This window comes from Aricia agestis, chromosome Z (assembly GCF_905147365.1).
Source record: "Aricia agestis chromosome Z, ilAriAges1.1, whole genome shotgun sequence".
In the NCBI taxonomy this organism is placed as follows: Eukaryota; Metazoa; Arthropoda; class Insecta; order Lepidoptera; family Lycaenidae; genus Aricia; species Aricia agestis.
The window spans coordinates 4,984,547-5,005,253 of NC_056428.1; the positions used below are offsets into that span (position 1 = coordinate 4,984,547).

The 20,707-nt window shown below is 35.1% G+C and overlaps 1 protein-coding gene across 1 annotated transcript in view; it reads left to right on the top strand.

Annotated features, from left to right (window-relative positions):
• LOC121738908 (ATP-binding cassette sub-family G member 1) overlaps positions 1-20,707 on the top strand; it is a 66,725-nt gene that overhangs the window by 13,452 nt on the left and 32,566 nt on the right. Inside the window, exon 2 of the mRNA XM_042131178.1 lies at positions 20,380-20,439. Within this exon, the coding sequence (XP_041987112.1) occupies positions 20,385-20,439 (55 nt within the window). The 5' untranslated portion in view covers positions 20,380-20,384. The remainder of the gene's footprint in view (positions 1-20,379; positions 20,440-20,707) is intronic.

The window sequence follows — 20,707 nt, forward strand, 5'->3', positions numbered from 1 at the left end:
AAATAATTTTTCCTATCTAATTGTGCCTTTTTCCGAATTCGGCTAAACCTCAACTACTTATTTCTGTACTTAATCTTCATAATTTTGATGTCGATGCTAGTTCCAAAAGTTTCAAATATTCTGTCAGAGAACTGAAGATTCAGCTAAGTATATCTGGTACCGACTTCAAAATGATGAAGATTGAGTACAGAAATAGTTGAGGTTTAGCCGAATACGGAAAAAGGCACTATTATATAGGAAAAATTATTTAATATTTTTTAGTTAATATCTTTATAAGGATGTTATTATTGTTTTTACCTTGGAAATCGGTTTTAATTTTTTGTTATAGCTATTAGCTAGCAAGTTTTGGAGGCGACTTCTTAGAATATTTAAATATTTTGTTAAACAATTCGGGAAATTTCGGGAATGCAAATTAATCGGTGGTAATGGTAAAAAACAAAAGTTCGGTTTGAAAATTTAGCATTTTTTATTTATTTTTATAAAATTTAAATAAAGATAAGAAAGTAGGTGAAACAATGGGGGCGATAAAAAATATGTAATTTGTTCTCAAAGTGGGCAGTAGACATGGTAAGTTTGGGAACCCCTCAAGTAGACCATGATTGCCACAAAGATTGTGAAGTTGCGATTTTTATTTATTTTTATTTTATTTATTTATTAAAACTACATGGCGAGTGTTTAAACCACAGGTTTAAACGGTACCCAAAAATGTTCCTATTTTACTACCAATAAAATTTAAAACAGTTCATAATAATTGTCAGAATATGATTATTGATTAGCCCATAAAAAAACTAATATTTTTCAACAATTTTAGCTAATTATTTAATGATCGTGCCGTGTAGTCTCCAGTCTCCACAGACCACAGTACAAGGTACCTACTACAAAGGGGACCCAGGATTTCAGCTCTTTCAGTCTAGTACTTATATTAAAACAAAAAATCTAAATGTCTGATTGAAAAGATATTTATTATTTTGTCGCCAACACTACTTACTTACACTATTTACTTTATCTTTAATCTTTTATCTTTACCACACGGGTGGTAAAGATCCTTAAAAAGTAGGCCGGAATAACTAAAAATATAATATTATGTACTTACTTAAAATAAAATTTATTTTAAAAATATTACTAATTGTCATCTTTTATTTATGTACTTAGTTCTTAATTTTTCTGTCTAGCTTAATTTAGTTTAATTTTAATAACGCTGGTAAATCTTAATTGGACATCAGCTTCTTAGCTTGGTTGGGATTTAAAATGTATATTTTATACCTCAAATATTTGAATATATTTTTTGTTAATATTATCCTTAACATTTTAACGGACTACCTAATACCTATCTTAAATATTCCCTCGATTTATGTCTATTGTGCCTCGATCGCGGATATATTATTATGTATAAAATATTATACACCAACCAGTATGTTTTTTACTTGAGTAACATCAAATATATTCGAATTTTCAATTTTAATGCAAGAGTTTCCTGTCACACAAATAATTTTAAATGCTCGTGTAAACTTAACTTTTATTGTTTCTTACAACGTTTCTTACTATACTAAATGGTTAATAAATAACTTTTAATTTCCTTTTGTAATGTTGTTTTTAAAGTTAGTAGAATCCTTCTTTTTTAGGTAATTACTAATTGTAATTACCTTAAAATTACTACAGATGTCCAAGCTGCATGCCTAGCGTGTATCACCGGTCTTAGAAAATATGATTTTAAAACACGATCAAAATCAGCCCTTCCGTTTGGATGCTACGAAGCCTCGGACAGACAGACAGTACCTAACAGTTGGCACATACTCGTCAAACATATAACCTCTTGTCAGGGGTTAAACATCACCGTTTTGACTTTTGTTATTATGTTGTTTTTCTTTTTACTTAACTGGCCACTTAACTTGCATATAAAAAACAAAAGAATGCCCACGACATTGTATAGCTTCATCTTAAGCGCCATAATTTTTAACGTATACCCATCCATTAAAAGTAATGGATGACCCATTAAAATATTTTACAAGTTCTGGGCGTCCATCGTAAATACTGGATTAAGTTATTATTGTCTTAATTGTACCGGAAACAGTTTTTGCCAAAGTGCGATAATGTATCTCGAAATGTCAGATGCCAGTTGCCACCGTTTAACATTTTAATAAGCTGCAATAAATTGAAACGATCAAGACATGCTCATCCATCTATAATGATCTGTCAAAATAAAAAGTTGTTTTCTTTCACAAAATATATCACAGTATATATTAAAACATTTTTGCTACTCATTGCATAACATTTTAACAACCGTTTTGTCACTTAGAGTGGGTAATGGGTTCCACCAACTTACTTTAACTATAACTTTAATCAAAACAAATTAATGTCAAATGAACTGTAAAATCCCTAGTAAAAGTCCATAATGGACGCCATATTTCATGATAACCATAACCTTAACTATAACTACAATACCTACGCCTCTGGTGCAACCCACCCCTATAGTAATTAATTTACATACACGCCTTAAAATTAATTGAATGCAGCAGCTAAAACGATTAAGCTAATCAGCAGGGGTTCCCAATCTTTTTCATCCTGCGGCGCACTTATAAGTATTGACTTATAAATGCGCCGGTAGAGAAGGGCGCCGTGACAAAATATTGATTTTGTCACGGCGCCCTTCTCTACCTAGCTATAACAAAAATATACATAAATAAACACATTTAATGATTATAGTTAGGTTAAGCAAGTAAATAATTATAAAGAAATATTAATTAATCATCTGCCTGCTTTGTATAATTCATAATATTTGTGGTAATGTATGCGATTTGATATAAGTCATCGCTTCGCTAGCGAATACTAATGTCAAATCCATACATTTTGTAGCGCTAGCGTTAGCGTTTTCCCACTTGTCTAATGTCTGTCTGTTAATCATTTAAGCTTAAGGGGGTGACTAGCCCTAAAGTGTCGATTTTATAATTCATTTTTATACTTGAAAATAAGCACCGAATTGTTTCATTTTCTAAAATTTGATACTACATTATATTTCCGAGAATTCGATCTGAGCAAAAACACGATATCTTAAAATTTTCTCGATAGAAAAAAATCACAATGATGCATACAATTTTCACGAACTGTGTGTGCATTGAACTAAGTAAATATTTTAACACATTGTATAAAATACTATCATTGAGAGATCGACCTAGCGGATTTATAAAATGTTGTATATTTATCGAGTTATTGAGAAAAAACTAATTTGGCGATGAATCCGCGTCGTTCTTTTTCACCTGGCATATGAAAGACGGGCGTGAGTGTGAAGAGAGAAGGACGATGTTTGATTTTTGGGGTTAAATAAAACCTTAAAACACGCTGAGCCGATTTCGATTTGATATGCAGATGCTTTGAACGATGTAGCTTTTCGGGATAGGACATAGCGCGTGAACCGCACATTTTTCCAGCATAAAAACTAAAAAGTATCCTATGTCCTTTCTAAGGACTCAAAGTATCTCCATACCAAATTTCAGCAAAATTGGTTCAGCGGTTTGGGCGTGAAAAGGTAACAGTCAGACAGACACTTTCGCATAATATTAGTATAGTAAAGATTGTGAGTGTTAGTATAGTTATACCAGAGTAGACAGAATGATAGAGTATGTCGACTTAGAACTGATGTTGAAATTTTTAATTTTGACGTATTATGACGAAAATCGCCGCAAGGGTTGTTAACTTGTTACCTACGAATTTAAAAATATGACATATTCGCTGGACGTGTTCCTCTTTGGTCGTATTGTTGTTTGTGTTTTGGCACATGCGATTAAAATTGTCAGAATCCAATTTTGAAATCTTTATTTTAAATATTTAAAAATAAATTATATCAGCCAGCGCGAGGCACATTCCGCTTATAATCCTAGTGAAACCCGACGAATTTGACAGATATTGAAACCTGTCCGTCTCTTTGCAGTCGAACTACTGGTCCTTATGTCTATTGTGGTTATACGTATAGTTATATAGTTTCGTAACGTTCAAGCTCACGGTTAATGTTGTGAAAGTGTTCGGGCAAGATCTCTGAATGTGGTATCGCAACTCGCAAGTCTCAAGACTAGTCGTAATGTTTGTTTATCATACCTTAGCTTCCGTAAGGTCAATCAGTAGCTCTACCATGAATTTAAAGCTATAGTGCAAATTTTACAGCGCCTCTAGCGGTTACTTGCGGAACTAAAATTTACTAAATATTTACGGTAGTCGGTATCGAGTATCGAAAAATACTATAGCTTTAAACTCATGGTAGAGCTACTGATGAAAAAGTAGACCATAGAGCAGTTTGAAGCTAGTGTACACCTTTTATCGCGGGAAATGAGCGCGGAATCAAGAAAGTGCGTAACAAAAAAAAACTTAACACCCACTCTGTCGCTGCGGCGTTGCCAGACTTCGGCACGGTGCTTGTGTGCGTGTGACTAGACGTATACGAATTGTATTTGCAAAAGTTGATAAAAAATGCTGTGCTATGGCTTTACCGCGGCAGTCGCTGAGTGCCAATTCTTGTTTTTTCTTTATTATTATTATTCCGGAATCTTTTTTTTCAATATTTTATTAAGTTCATAATGTTGCCTGCAGTTTCAAAGTCTTTTACTGGAAGACGTACCTATATTTTAGTAGAATGAATTGGCATTTAATCTAATGGTATTTACCATAGACCAGTGTTTTTCAACCTTTGGGCTTTGGGTCGCAAATCTCAACCCCCTGGGGGTCACGACTCACGACGACGTCGCCAGAGGTCAACTGAATCATTTCAGTGATAGGTTGAAAAATACTGCCATAGAGTATAGACTATTATAGATTTATATTCTATGGTATAGACTATTATAGATTTATATTCTATGGTAAATGCCTTTCATGGGTGTGAATGTGACACTCGCTACCGTGGTCCAAGGTTGCAGATTTACGTAACTCTCTGTGCGTTACTTTAGAAAGGTAATGAAACCTTAGAAATCTGAAACCTTGGCGGATCCAATAAAATCTGATAATAGTTAATTATGAGTCAATTTTATTATTGTCATCGTTACAATGTGTTTTTAGGGTTCCGTTCCCAAATGGTAAAAACGAGACCCTATTACTGAGATTCGTTGTCTGTCCGTCTGTCTGACTCCAGGCTGTATCTAAGAACGGCTGTAGCTAGACTTCTGAAATTTTCACAGATTGGGAATTTCTGTTGCCGACTGTTGCCGCTATATAACAACAATTTATACTAAAAACAAAATAAAATTTATTTTTAAGGGGGACTCCAATACAACAAACGTGATTTTTTTTTGCTCGAAATCATTAATGGCAACAGGTAGGCACTTAAAATTTGCACAATATTCTCAATTTTAAATTTGCTCTATAATGGTACGGAACTCTTCGTGCGCGAGTTCGACTCGCACATGGCTGATTTTTTTATTTTTATTTACTTTGTCATCAAAAATCTTAGTTGATTAGGATTTTTGTTGCGCTAATCAGGGCGAAAGGTTACCCTTATCAAAATAATATTACTATTCCTTTTCTTTCGGTACTTCACAAACTTTTTTGTACTGTCACCCACCAGGGGGTCGCAAACGATGTTTTTTTAATAAATAAATACACTTTTGTGGTATGTATGACTATTGTAGTGTTGGCATGTAAACTAGGTGATTAGTAAACGTAATAATTATAGCGATAATGAAGGATGTATCCACATATGGATCGGCACTCGTTGCGAAACGCAGCTGTGTAACTTGTGTGTAAGTATAAATTGCAATGGAATTGATTTTATAGATTTGGACATGAAGGTTCTAGATAGAAGGTTCTAAACAAGTTCAGATTGTGCCTGTATTCGCATTGATTAGTGACAAGTGCAGGTGATTATAGTGATTAGGAGGAAATAAAGGACTTGCACTGATCAGTCGCTGTCCAACTTTCTCACGATACTAGTAATCTCTGCAATAGGTAATCACCTGCACTTATCACTAATCAAAGTGAATATATTATTATGCCAATAATTATGTCGTTTTTTCTGTCACAATATAAATAATACTATGTTGCTTGCAATCTCAACTTTATTACGTCGAAATTTGAATTTCTTTTGTGGCTTAGGAATCATACACGTTATTAGAGGGTAAAGACGCTGACCAGTATATTGTAAGTATACGAAATTTCATCAAAATCCGTTTAGCGGTTTATGCGTTAAGGGTTGTCAATACTTATTTATCAATACTAATTTCAAAAGTACTTCTAACATTGCATTGTGCATCAACAAATTCAAAATGATATTATTATTTATTACATTACTTTGTAACTGAAACTGATGGAGGGTTTCCGGGTTCAAGCTACTGAAACTTGGGGCGAGATTGTACGTTTCAATATTTTATCCGTGATAATAATATTTAAGAGCCTGCTGCCAAAAATATCAAACCACGCTAGCCCCGCCTACACACCCCGCTATCCTCCAATCGTGATATTATTATGATTCCAAGAATCGTGCCCGCGAGGATTGTACATTGCGCTGCAGCTAATAGTGAACAAAATTGCGTAAGAATGGTTCCCGCATTATAGCACGAAAGTAAAGGTCGTAAGTCCCAAAACTGCTTTTGATGATTACTTAAAAGTTAAATACAGTACTAATATTTCCTTAAGCCATTATTTTATAAAGTGTGTGATTGTAGTAGTGTAAGTTATTTAATGATAGTAACTCAATAAGTGTAACAGATATTTGTTGAAAAGCCCAGAAAGATTCATAATTTCGAAAAATATAACTATCGAGTCAAAATAAGTGAATCGTGTTTCCCGTCAGGCAAATATCAGATAAATATATTATACAATGAATAAATAAATCTCAATTTCATTTAAGTCAATCGTCTTCCGGAATTGTAATACTTATTTGAAAACACAGCAAAATTCGGCAGCCCGCTCTTAATATTATAAATGCAAAAGTATGTCTGTCTGTCTGTTACCCCTAGTTTTTACACGCCCAAACCACTGAACCGATTTTGCTGAAATGTGGTATGGAGTCCCGGGTATGGTATGTCCTTTACATAGGATACTTTTTATCCCAGAAAAATGTACGGTCCCCGCACGACAAACGATCTTTGGCGCAACGGAGTTTCGGGCGTCATCTTGTTATTAAATAAATTAATTTTATAAATAAATTAATTAATAAGGCGCGTACGCGGCTCTAGGTCGCAAGTTGAATGAACTAATTTGAATATTATACAATTCATCATACCTCTTGTTTTCGAATTAAACTGACTGTAGGAATGTATTTTATAAAGGGTAGTATTTAATCGAGTGACTGTAAATTACAGCTTTTGGTGTCAAAATTACTAAATTTGGGTTATAGAATAACTATTTGAGCGATTGAGAGTGAGTGACGAGAAATTAACAGAACAGCAACTTAGAAATTATTTATTTGAGTTACTTAAAATACAAAATGAGCAGCTCCATAATTTTTGAGCGACCTAATATCTGTTTGAGTGTCAACGTTACGTCCTCCATTTTTTTCAATATTTGGCAAATGTAATTTTTATACTGAGCGACATTTTATCTTAAATGAAGTGTTTCGAATACCAAAAACCAAACCCCTTTATATATAAAAATCATTAATAAATTACACAAATTATAATGGGTAAAATTTTAATGGCGAGCTATACCAAAAAAAAAACAACTGGTTTCAATGCGCTCGCTTCGCTGCGCTACGCTTCCGCCTTAGCCATCTAACCTAATCCAAAAAAGTCGTATTAGTCTGTAGCCCAACTCACCTGACTGCAACGATTCGTCGCCCCGCCCCCATTTGAATTCGCACGCATTTAACAATATGTAGTTTTCATTAAAACACGTATCAATATATAAAATATAAAGCCTCAAATAGAATATCAGTAACCAATTATAATTAATAAAGCAGCTCACAAAAGTTTGCTCAAAGTGAACTTTTAAGTAGCTCGTAATAAATAACCTCACTTAGAAAATTTGAATCTATATTTAATATTAAAGTTGCCCGCTATGTATTTCCAGTCGCTCACTTAGTAATACAGTCGCTCGGATAGAATTTTAATATCTGAAATAGATTAATCGCAATCCTCATTTTATAAGCTCGTTCTGGATTTTATTATAAATCAATATTAGTCGTTAGTTTAGTTTATTTTTCGCTTAGTCAAATTAATACTGCTCATGTTATTAAAACAATATGGTCATCATCAGTCGCAAAGTAATTTTTTATTCGCTCGTTTTATTATTTCCCTTTTATAAATAACCGTGCATAAGGAACTCTAATAAGCGACATGCATACTTACTTGCAACTTATAACTTTTCCTGTGATATTTAAATCGGGGGTATTTAAAAACTCCAACCCCTTTCTAACTTCAGTATCTTTACTCACTTGGTGAAACACAACACAGTACACACGCTTCAATTCACGACAATTTTCTGAGAGACCGTTAGGAAAATCAAGCCAGCACAATAATGCCCAAGAATGACTCTCCCGTTGAAAATGCGTTATATATTTTATTTACAGTATTATATAGTAAATTAATATTAAAATATAATTAATTGTCTTATCATAATCGTTACTATTGATATCAATTGATTGTTTGTTTCTGTATTTCATTGAGAAAATAATTGTTATCATGCATTCCGTTGATTGGCATGCTATTGTTAATCCTCAAATGCCGCGGCCGCAAGTATGCGTCTATCGTAAGAACCTAAGAACTAAGAAGCTTCGTGCTATGAGACGATACCTTTAGCTATGTCCACACTATGCGCTTTCATCTTCAATTTTCGTCATCTTCCTTCATTAAACTTTCGTTTTGGCGCATTCAATAATTGAATGCGTCAACGAACGCAACGCCAACTGTCATTTTTAATAACAAAGCGAAAGTTTTGGATACGGTCAGAGGGCATGCATCGCGGGCATGCCTCACGTTCGCTGTTGACTGCGCTATAACGCATGCCCTTGACGAACAGAAAAAGGCACAATGTGGACAAAGCTATTGTACGATACACACAGATCGTCGACAGAAGTACCATGCGTACTTATCGTTTTATTTAAGCGCGAAGCACTACGCAGGTGCGGCCCGGGCAAAAGTGATACATATTGTGATAATACATATTATACATAATTACATTTTACAGGCTAAACGTTTTATTGTTTATTTATTAAGTACTAGCTGTTGCCCGCGACTTCGTCCGCGTGGACTTTAGTTTATAGTTGTTCCCGTACATCGATTGAGTCGTTTACGCACAAATCAAAAAAGTATCTATATTTTGTGGGAACCGCACATTTTTCCGGGACAAAAAACATTCCTCGTCCCAGATTCGAGTTAGTATCTCCAATCTCCATGCCAAATTTCATCAAAATAGATTAATTAGTTTAGGCGAGAATCATAAAAGTTTATTGTGCGGGAACCGTTTATTTTCCGGGATAAAAAGTATCCCTTGTCCTTTCCCAAGGCTGAAAGTATTGCCATACCAATTTTCATCAAAATATATTGAATAGTTTAGGCGAATAAGAAAGTTTATTGTGCGGGAACCGTACACTTTCCCGAGACTCAAAGTATCTTTATACCAAATTCCATCAAAATTCATTGAATAGTTTACGCGCAAATAATAAAAGGATATAGTAACCGTACATTTTTCCGGGACAAAATGCATCCTATGTTCTTTTTCGGGACTCAAAGTATCTTTGTACCAAATTTCAGCAAAATGGGTCCAGCCGTTTACGCGTGATGTCGTGACCACACGAAATAATAAATAACATTCCGTGCAGCTTCGCCCGCGTAAATTAGATATTTCACAGACAAATTAGTCCACAAAAAATTGCCTATGATCCTTCACGTCGTCTACTTCTTATCTGTGCCAAATAACAGAAAAATTGCTACAGTAGTTCGTGAGATAAGCCCTTTCAAATAATTTCCCTCGTTTTTTCGACATTTTCCTCTATTTCTTCGCTCCTATTAGTCTTAGCGTGATAAAATATAGCTTTTAGCCTTTCTCGATAAATAGGCTCTCTAACACTGAAATAATTTTTCAAATCGGACCAGTAGTTTCTGAGATTAGCGCGTTCAAATAAGCCCTTTCAAATAATTTCTCCCCGTTTTTTCCACACTTTCCTTAATTTCTTCGCTCCTATTAGTATTAGCGTGATAAAATATAGCTTACAGCCTTCCTCGATAAAGGGGCTATCTAACACTGAAAGAATTTTTCAAATCGGTCCAGTAGTTCCTGAGATTAGCGCGTTCAAACAAACAAACAAACAAACTCTTCCCAATTATAATATTAGTATAGATGTATGAATATTGTATTTAATACTATGCTGTTTCGACTCGCGTCCCTTAAATCCGGATTTAATATGAGTGCATAATTATAAAAATTAAATGTTCCGTCACGTCACTCACGTATCAGAAATATTTTACACGTTTCGCATGCCCACACTAGATATCGGCAGAATTAATTTCTACTGATCATCAAAGGTATTCAATCTGCTCACAAAATCGGATCCTAACATTGATCTCTTCACTAGCAGCCTAGCATCTATTAATACCGCCTTCCTGAAAAAACATCAGTGACATTTCAAATTTTACTATACTAGATGTGTACTAGATATTATTATTACTTTAATTATTATAATAATTCGTTGTTTAGTACCTGCAGTTGCTGTTGTATCTTTACAATAATGTATTGATTTGGAGACTTACTAATTTATCTACTACAATATTATTTAATTTACTACTAACCCCATCCATAATTAATATTACAAATTAGAATTTAAGTATTTACTAGCCTCGCTTTTTTTTGTTATTATCTTACTTTAATGAGCTACCTGTGGAGGCTTGTAATTGGCTTTTCGTATTCTATAATTTAGAGTAAATTTAATATAGTTAGCTGTAAAGCCACCCAAACATGATAAAATAAAATAAAAAATACAAGCTATTGCCCGTGGCTTGACTCGCGTTAAGAAGGTGGTACCGGTGGTAGGCATCTGTGTAGCCCCGACGTTCAGAGAATATTTGAAAAAATTTATTCTGAATAAAAATTTTTGAGTTTGAGTTTGAGTTTGAAGTATTATTAAATACAAACTTTCATCCCCTATTTTAATCCCTTGGGGCAATGAATTTATCAAAATCCTTTCTTAGCGGATGCCTACCTGCATGCCATTTTCAGCCCGATCTGTCCAGTGGTTTGGGCTGTGCGTTGATAGATCACCATGTCAGTCAGTCACAGTTTTATATATACAGATGTTGTCTATGTTGTCCAATTTGTCTTTAACCTTCGTCATGCAACATTTTGCCATGCCACTTAGAGACTTTCAAGTTTTATTTGGTTTCGAAACTGATAACGTTGCTAGATCTCTATCTTGGCCTTGTACTGTCATTTCAATTAAAATTTTTATAACAGACGTCTTCCTGCACACAATTGCTACAAGATAGTTTGTGATTGCACATAATATTCGCAAATTCAATTACTCTAATGTATCAATACTATAATATTGTAAATCCATTACTAATATCATAAATGCGAAAGTGTGTCTGTCTATGTGTAACTTCACGCCCAAACAGCTGAACCGATTTTGCTGAAACTTGGCATGGAGATACTTTGTGTCCCGGGAAATGACATAGTATACGTTTTGTCCCGGAAAAATCTACGGTTCCCGCGCGATAAACGAATTTTGGCGCAACGGAGTTGCGGGCGTCATAGAGTAACGTATAAATATGAAATAAGTACTTAGATATCGTATAGTCTGTCAAGAAAGTCATGATAGGAGGGAAAATTGTTACTTAAATGAAAAAAAAACAAGAGAACTTTATTAATTCGAGATAAAATGTGCAAGGTGACAATATTTAAAATATAATAAGCGTTCTCTGTGAAAATACAAAGAAATAAATACACCTTTTAAGCGTGATTACGTTTAGAAAATGTTCCCGCCTGTCATGATTTTCTTGACGCACTATAAATAGCTGATTGTTTAATTAATTCCTCTATCGCGGATTCTTGGAAATCTATTCATCATTCTATTGTTATCGCGTAACTTGGGAGTTGATAGGTTAAAAGTTCAAGCAAATTACCATAGTGCTTATTGAATTTATTACATAGTTGTAAAATGTTAAGACAATTTCTAAGTAAATCGTTAATTGCCGGTTTTTAACCGACTTCCAAAAAGAAGGAGGTTTCTCAATTCGACCGTATATAGCATTTATGTCGTAGGATGATTTGATAAATCGAATTTTCGCGAAAAATCTAGGGTTTTCGCGAAAACACGGATAATTAGATAATGTTGATTACATTTTTCAATCTTACTGAAAAAGTTAGTGTTTTCGCGAAAATGCGAGTCGCCTTAGTACGATTGCGAAACCAATCGTTAGTTATTATCGAAAAAACTTACTGATTGGTCGGTTTAAGCGCCTCACAACAACATCTTCTCTGATTGATTGAAGACTTGACGTTTTAAATGTCAGTTCATTGTCACGCGTTGTTTTGTTTGTGGTTGTTTTTGTAAGCTGGCCAGCAGTATTTGATATTTAATGTTTTTAAAATTGCAGTTGGACTTGAAAATAAGTGCGAAAAGTTATCTAAAAGTGTGTCTGTAAATACAATTAATGGCTGATACATGTGAAATTAGTGCTGAAAGTTTAACAGAACCAGAAACTAATTCTGAGGTTATATCTTTTATAATTCTATGGTGTATTACCTCAAAGATACATAGGAAAAGATAGTAACCAATCAGAATAAGAGTTGGCCAATAAGCAAAAATCAAGCCAATCAGCTTTAAGAATGTGCAATGTTACTGAGGCAACTCGCGTTTTTCCAAAAACCTAATTTTTTTAGGATAATGGAAAAATGTTATTACCATTATCTAATTATCCGTGTTTTCGAAATATCCCTAGAAATTTCGCGAAAATTCGATTTATCAAATAATCCTACGACATAATATATTATACTAGTTTATCATCTATATATATAAAAATGGATTTTTAAATGTGTTAGTCGCGCTAAAACTCGAAAACGGCTGGACGGATTGGGCTGATTTTAGTCTTAAAATGTTCGTAGAAGTCCAGGGAAGGTTTTAAAGTGACACGAAGTTCATCGGAACAGCTAGTAAAATATAATTAAATATAATATAAATTTATCTATTTATGTACTAGAGCGTTCGATTGGCTAACGTCAAAGTATTCAATCTTATCCTATTAACAACGCTGTTGAATAGATAAACTCAACGATATCAAAATACTATGTATGTATACGTTCTAATTCTATGGATAAACTCGTATCAGAAAACTTCAGAAAACTATAAAGGCGATGCATTAATACCCACGCCACGGCAATGCTTAAAATATAATACGACTAAATTAATATTATATGAACATCTCAGTAAAAGTTAGGTACTGCGAGCAGTGAAAGCTGTTGGGGAAAGTGTCGCGCATGACTCAGAGTACATTTTTTGTAATGACTAAAATACCTAGGTTTTAGGTTTCATGTAAAACCGAAGTTTTAAATACACTTCATACCTAAAATCTCCTGTTTTTCGTAGATCTTTACCAATTCAAATTATGCCCCGTGAATCGTGATCACATTATGACACATAGATTTTATTACACGCATATATTATAATTAGGGTTGTCAACTTTTTTTTTGCATTTAAAGTACATAGGTTACTTTAGGTACGAAAAATAAAGTACACAGTATAAAAGTAAAGTACAATTTAGTTTTTTTTATTATTTTATTTAAAGATATAGTTGTATTGATTTAAAGAAACAGTTGTATTGATTTTTGCACAAAATGAGCATCTTTATTAAAAAATTACAGTCTATATTTCAATTATAATTTATAAATAAACAAGTAATTCTATTTTTATCAACTTGTAAGTATGGAGTCTTGTAAGTTGTAACTTGTGTTTTAGTTGTGACTACTGACTTGTGAACCTGCACAAATTTAGCACCCCATCGAAGGATTTTTGAAATCAAAATGACCTTAATCGATAGGTCTACCTTAGGTCTGTATAGATCCACCATAATTTTCGTTAGGTCCCCTATAGTTTTTTAATAAATATTTTTTAAAATTTTGCGAAAAAAACAATGGTATCTTAGCACCTCATCTAAACCGAAACTGATTATTTTTTATATTTTTGCATTCTTTATCGTCAACAAAAATTATTGTGGACCTATGTCCACAATAATTTTTGTTAGGTCGCCTATAGTTTTTTAATAAATATTTTTTTAAATTTTGCAAAAAACAAATTAACAGAATAATATAGTGCCAAGAAAAAAAACAATAGACTTATGTTGTTAAAAGTAGTCAAAAAGGTCATTTTTCTGAAAACATTTTCTCTTTTTATTTACCAAAGCTGTGTGAGTAACGTAAACATCACTGGGTTGCTAGATTAATTTACTTGGTGCGTTGAGCGCATGCGCCGCGAATAAGATATATAGATGAGATGCATTTTTTTTGCAAAATTTAAAAAAATATTTATCAAAAAACTATATAGGTAATAGCTAACAAAAATTATTGTGGACCTATACAGACCTTTTTTTTTTTAACGCCAAGAAATGCATTTACGCATTCCGCGGGGGATGAGAGAGATCCTGACGCGGATATATGGGACTCGCTCGAAAGCCCTACCCACAAAAACTTGGCGGTGCGCCATCTTTCCGACGACGGAGCCACGGGTACGACACCGCGACCGCAACTCCACCAGCGGTTGTCTGCCTGGTGGTCGGCAGACCCCTCTTCGGAGGGGCGATTACTCGCCCCCCCCAGGCCGAACTGAGGCCCCAGTGCGGGCTTGTCTAGGCCATTCCTCTCCTTTTGTCGCAATGCGCGGGAGCACGTTGCGCATCACGACTCTCGCGGGGGCTCGGTGCAATGGGCGACAGCTTCCCCTTGCCGTCACCCTGAGCTCCCCTGGGGAGCTCGAGTTGTGGGCGCGACGTCTCCGCCTGGGCCATCTTCTAGAGTCGAGCGCCTCCCTTTCTCTCGTGCGCTCGGCCTCTTCCTTGGCAGTCATCACCTCCTCTGCGAAGTGTTCGACCGCCCTCCACTCCTCCTCAAACTCCAACGACCTCGCAAAGGTACCGACCGAAGCATCCGTGCCCGGTCGGTACCTGTGTCAGTCGGAAGGAGAGGGCGCCGGTCTCTCTGCTGATCCAGTCCTTTAGCACTGGGCGGATGGCCAGCACGCTATGGCACGCTCTCGTGCATTGTCCCTCCACCGACCTATACAGATCTAACGATATAGAATGCAAAAATATAAAAAATAATCAGTTTCGGTTTAGATGAGATGCTAAGATGCATTTTTTTTTGCAAAATTTAAAAAAATATTTATTAAAAAGCTAGAGGGGACCTAACAAAAATTATTGTGGACCTATACAGACCTAACGATAAAAAATGCAAAAATATAAAAAAAAATAATCAGTTTCGGTTTAGATGAGGTGCTAAGATACCATTATTTTTTGCAAAATTAAAAAAATTATTTATTAAAAAACTATAGGGGACCTAACGAAAATTGTGGTGGACCTATACAGACCTAACGTAGACCTATCGATTAAGGTCATTTTGATTTCAAAAATCCTTCGAAGGAGTGCTAAATTTGTGCAGGTGACTTGTGACAATGACGCTGCGCTGACAAGTGACAGCTGACTGATGACAGCCCGGCATTGTTGACATTTGAGGTGGCGCTGGCGAGTGGCGACATCGATTCAACATTAATCGATAAATTTCGTTAAACGAAAAATACTTACGACTTCAAGAGAAATCTCAAATTATGAGAAATAAAGTATTTTCGCGTACTTTATTATTAATATAAAGTACAGAGTACAATTACCTCAACGTACAATACTTTATTATAAAGTACTTATAATAATAAATTAATAATAATAAGTAATTATAATAATAAATATCTTTATTATAAATTTTTTTTAATATTATTAGGATTGCATACCTCGTGGCTCGTGCCCAGTATCGCATATTTCAATGATTAGTTCAATAACCTCCTCCTTTTTGGAAGTTGGTTAAAAATGCTCGACTGCGGCCCGCTAGGATGTCGTGACTCGTGGTTGAGAACTTCTGATATAAAATTATTTAAATGCTTAATTCCTTTAGGTAAATGCAATAAAAACTAATTTATAACTCTATTTACTCATTTTAGGTGTGAAATTTTCCTACATAAATAAACGTATGAATATAATTATTATGTGTATTAATGATTATATACGTGTCAAGACAGTCTAGTTTTTCAATAACATTCTATTTGACACAGGCCCATGGCAGCCCATGGTCACTATTCTACAGTGCTGAGCGGTATTTAGTGTGGTGTGTACGTTTATTAAGATCCAGGATGGAAAAACAGAAGGATTTCGCTCTAGGTACACTCTTATATTGTTACATCTTTATACATATATGAATTCGTAAAAATAACATATTGTGAAGGTGCCGAAACCGTATTTTTTTTTGCAAAAACACTATTCTATGTCCTAGTCAAATTGCATCTAAATCGGTTCAGCCGTTTAAGTGTACAGACTGAAGAGGCAACAGGCAGGCAGCTGCTACATTCTTGCATCTTCGATTATGAGAAAATCGCCAGAAGAAGCCATCTGGCGATTTTCTCATCACTTTCTTGGCCCTTCTTGGTTTCTATTTCTCTTACATTCTTTTTCTGCTTCTGCCTGTCATTTCTATGCCAGATTCTTGGATACCAATCAATCAGTAATTTATTATGTTAATATACAACTGCAAACATAAAAATCTCGGATTTCATTTCTTGCAAAAGAACATGAAAGGTACTCAGGTAATAATAATTGAGTTATAACTCAACCTGATGTACAGTTATAAAGCATTCAAGTTCGAAGGTAGGTACAGTTATTAAAGGTACAGTTATGCATTTTGAGAAATAATACATTCGCTGACAAGTTATTAAAAAAAAAAAAGAATTTGTTGCATTTTTCGAGTAAGTACGTAACCCCAAATGATGATTAATAAGTATTATATATAGATAAATATTATAAATGTGAATGTGTGTCTGCTTATACTGCTAGGTCTAAAACGATTTAGTTATCTATGGAGATATTTTTTGTTCTAGAACAGGGGTCACCAAATGGCGGACCGCCGGCCCATTGTATGCGGACCAAGCATTTAAGCATTATCGAAATGAACTTCGTTTAAAATTAATTTAGGTCTCGACTTACTGATGAACATCTCCAGGATTTAATGTCAATAGCTTGCACCAATGTTACACCAACCATCCGCGATATAATTATTATCTCTCAGATGTTCGGATTTGGATGTTCGGAGCTACGAAAATTGATACTTTTCTCATGGATAAGTAATAAATACCTTTGTAAATTCCGTAATTACCAGTTACCTACGTTTAAATGTGTGTAGCGAAGGTCATTAATAATTATCATTTCTTGAATGGACCCCGAGCGAAAGTAATACATAATTTGTGTCCCCTGTTCTAGAACATTGGATAGTTTTATCCTGGAAAAATGTAGAGTTGATAAACGATTTTCGGAGCAAACTGCAAAGTTGTGGGCTACTTGAACAAACTGCAAACGTAAAACTCAAGTAGTTAGTTTTATTCATGGGCTATCCATCAAGAAAGTGTTTCGCCGTGTTAAGGACAATAAGGAGGAAAATAGTTTTACATGAGGGGAAACACCAGGCCGTACTGGCTACAATAATTGCCAGTAGCGGCGTTAGGGGGGGGGGGGGGGGGGGGGGGCGACGCTGGGCGACCGCCCAGGGCGCTGGATACAAAGGGGCGCTGAAAGCAAACAAAAGGGCGAAAGCAAACAAAATCCAAATTTTTTCAGCACTATCAGAACCCGGGGCGGCGAAGAAATCTCGCCCAGGGCGCCATGCCGGTAGTGCTAAAACCGGCCCTTATAAATTATAATTGCTGTTCTGAATGCATATACCTTGGCGTAAAATATGTTTTTTGTGTTGTTACTTTGGGCTTTTTTGTTCTAGAGATTTCGAGTTTTCTTTGTAGAGTTTTCGGGTTATCGTCTTAGATTTTTTGGGGTTTTGTTATAGATTCTTAAGTGCTGGGTTTTAGATCCAATTTGTTATAATTTAAAACAATGACTTTGTTTTTTTTTGGGTACCGTTACCGCGTGCAAACAAACAAAACCTTACAGTCTTGCTTGCGTCATACGTACTCGTATAAGTAGACCGCGATAAAAAGATTGACATGTAGACAATTATGTGCAAGCACAAAAAACATATTAATATAGCAATAAGTAGTAAATAATCATTAATGAGTTTTAGATGCACTTTTTTACCATAGGTCACATCCGGGATTTAATTTAATCCTTTTACATCATTAATTAACCTAACATATATAACCTAACATTAATTAACTTAAAGAATCCTAAAGTTTGACCAAACTAAGAACCGAACATAGTACTTACTACCCGACTGCGAAACGTTACTTTTGACTTACTCTTTCAGCGTTGTTACATAATCTCTATTTAAGGCGGGGATTAATCTCAATCCAAAACGATAACCTTGCACACAACCAAAGACCAAGCGTATAAGCATCGCAATAAGATGCATTTTACTCGTAGCTTAGCTTAGCTTATAAAACTGTAGTAATTCGGGCGGATCTTCTCTATTTTTCATGTTTTTTTAAATATCTTTGGAAATAAACATTAAGAAACAAAATTGTTCGGTTAAAGAGATTTTAATATAGATTTACTAACAATTTATTCAAATAAAATGTATAATTATCCTAGTTAATACTTATATTTCGATGAAATAGATTTTTATCGGAGGTGAGTTTGTAAATTAATTACACCCAAAGTATTACGTTTTATTAAAATGTTTATGGTTTAAGGTATTTTAAATATTGTGCTTTATATCTCATATTTTTTAACACTTCGTTATTATATTGGAGCTAGGTAAACCGGGAGTCACGGAATAACAAATTGGGGTTTATCCTCGCCTTAAGGTACCGCCGCGTTAAAGTAAAAAACCGTATTGGATGCGTTTTAGATTGCTTGTTTTCTATGAGAGGCCGGCCGAGCAATGGAACAGCAAAAAGGGCATAAGCGACAATTTTTTTTGTGGCATAATTTAAAAATCATAAATACATTTCATATAAGCTATGGGAAAATTAAAGTGTATGCTTGAACCAATCTATGTACAAAATTTGAAAGCTTAAATCACTCTCCTCTGTTGGCAAAATAGAAATCCCTTGTTTTACAGAGGTCTTTTTGATTGATTAATCTGTGTTATAAAAGTTGACCAATCGTGTTATGCTATGAGTAATTCAAAGACAAAGACATGATGAATACTGACAATGAAATTTAATTTCTTAGCTTTAGTCATTGCTAAGAAAAATCGATATCGCTACATGCAAATTATCAAGGCGTCGCCTTAAGGGATACGTACACGCCCTGAAGTGTTTAATCACTTAATTTGTTACTCCCTTGTTGACAACAGTATAGAATGTTGTATCTAACAACAACGGGCGTCGCGAAATATTTTTCCATACCATGGGGATCACATCATAAAAATATACATATAAACTTGAAAAACACTGACCAATAACACTTTCTTTGCTAAGGTTTGAAATTCACGCTGTTAAATCGGGCTATTGTATACAGGGTACATAACAAAAATAAGTGATAATACATACTTTAGGGTGTGTAAATTTTATTAAGACTTTTTTCTCACCGATGTACATCTGTCTTCACATTATTCTTCTGTTTTTGTTATATTTGTTTATATTTTATTGTCTTATATTATATTTATTTGTGGGTTGTTAGTATGTATTAGGTATGTGTATATTTTATACTACACTGTGCCGGGGCGGGCCGGGAGGTGCTGGGGCGGGCCGGGGCGGCCCGGGGCGGGTCGGCGCGCAATGCATGGACGGATTTCGAGCCGAGGCTTGCCGGGCCGCATCGCATCACATCCGCGCGCCGCCTGCTATAGCGCACTGTTGCCGGGGGGCAGCGGGTCTTGTCGGGCCGTGTAGCATTGACGGAAATCAGCCAAGCAAAAATCCGCGCCGATACGCCCCGGCACAGTGAGCGATATGCGCATCCGCTTCCATACAAATTGTATGGAGGCGGATTTTTGCGATGCGCCCCGGCAGGCTGAGCCCCGGCACCGCCCGTCTCAGTGTGCTCACTCCTTGAGGCTTATTATATTATATTATAATTTATACCTCTAATATAATATATAATATACATACTCTTATTATCACTTTGTTTTGTTGATTGTTACACTTTGTATAGTAACTATTTAGTGTAATCTGTGCTATTATTACGAATTTAAACCTCATTAAAATCGATACACGAACATCCAACATTCCGCTTCCTTCTGTCTTCTGCGCGGTCACGTATAGGTTTACATGCCTTGATTATTTTTACAACTTCCTACTTAGTTATATTCTGTTTTTTTTTGTTACAGACACAATGGATCTGGAGTTTCGGAACGTGACATACACAGTGTATAGCCGGCTTAACAAAGGTGTGTACAGTTTCCTTATTTTTTATAATTAAGCAATTTTAGTTCCCCGTATAACCGCACCAAGTGTAATAATAATTTAAGGCTCCCATTACAAAAAACACAATTTTTGGCCTAATTTTGCTCTATAATGGTACGGAACCCTTCGTGCACGAGTCCGACTCGCACTTGGCCGATTATTATTAGTCGATACTCGTTAGCTAAATCGAGGTTACCGGCTACCGCGAACAAGTTTACAAAAATAATGACTAGGATTTGACAGAAGCACGTG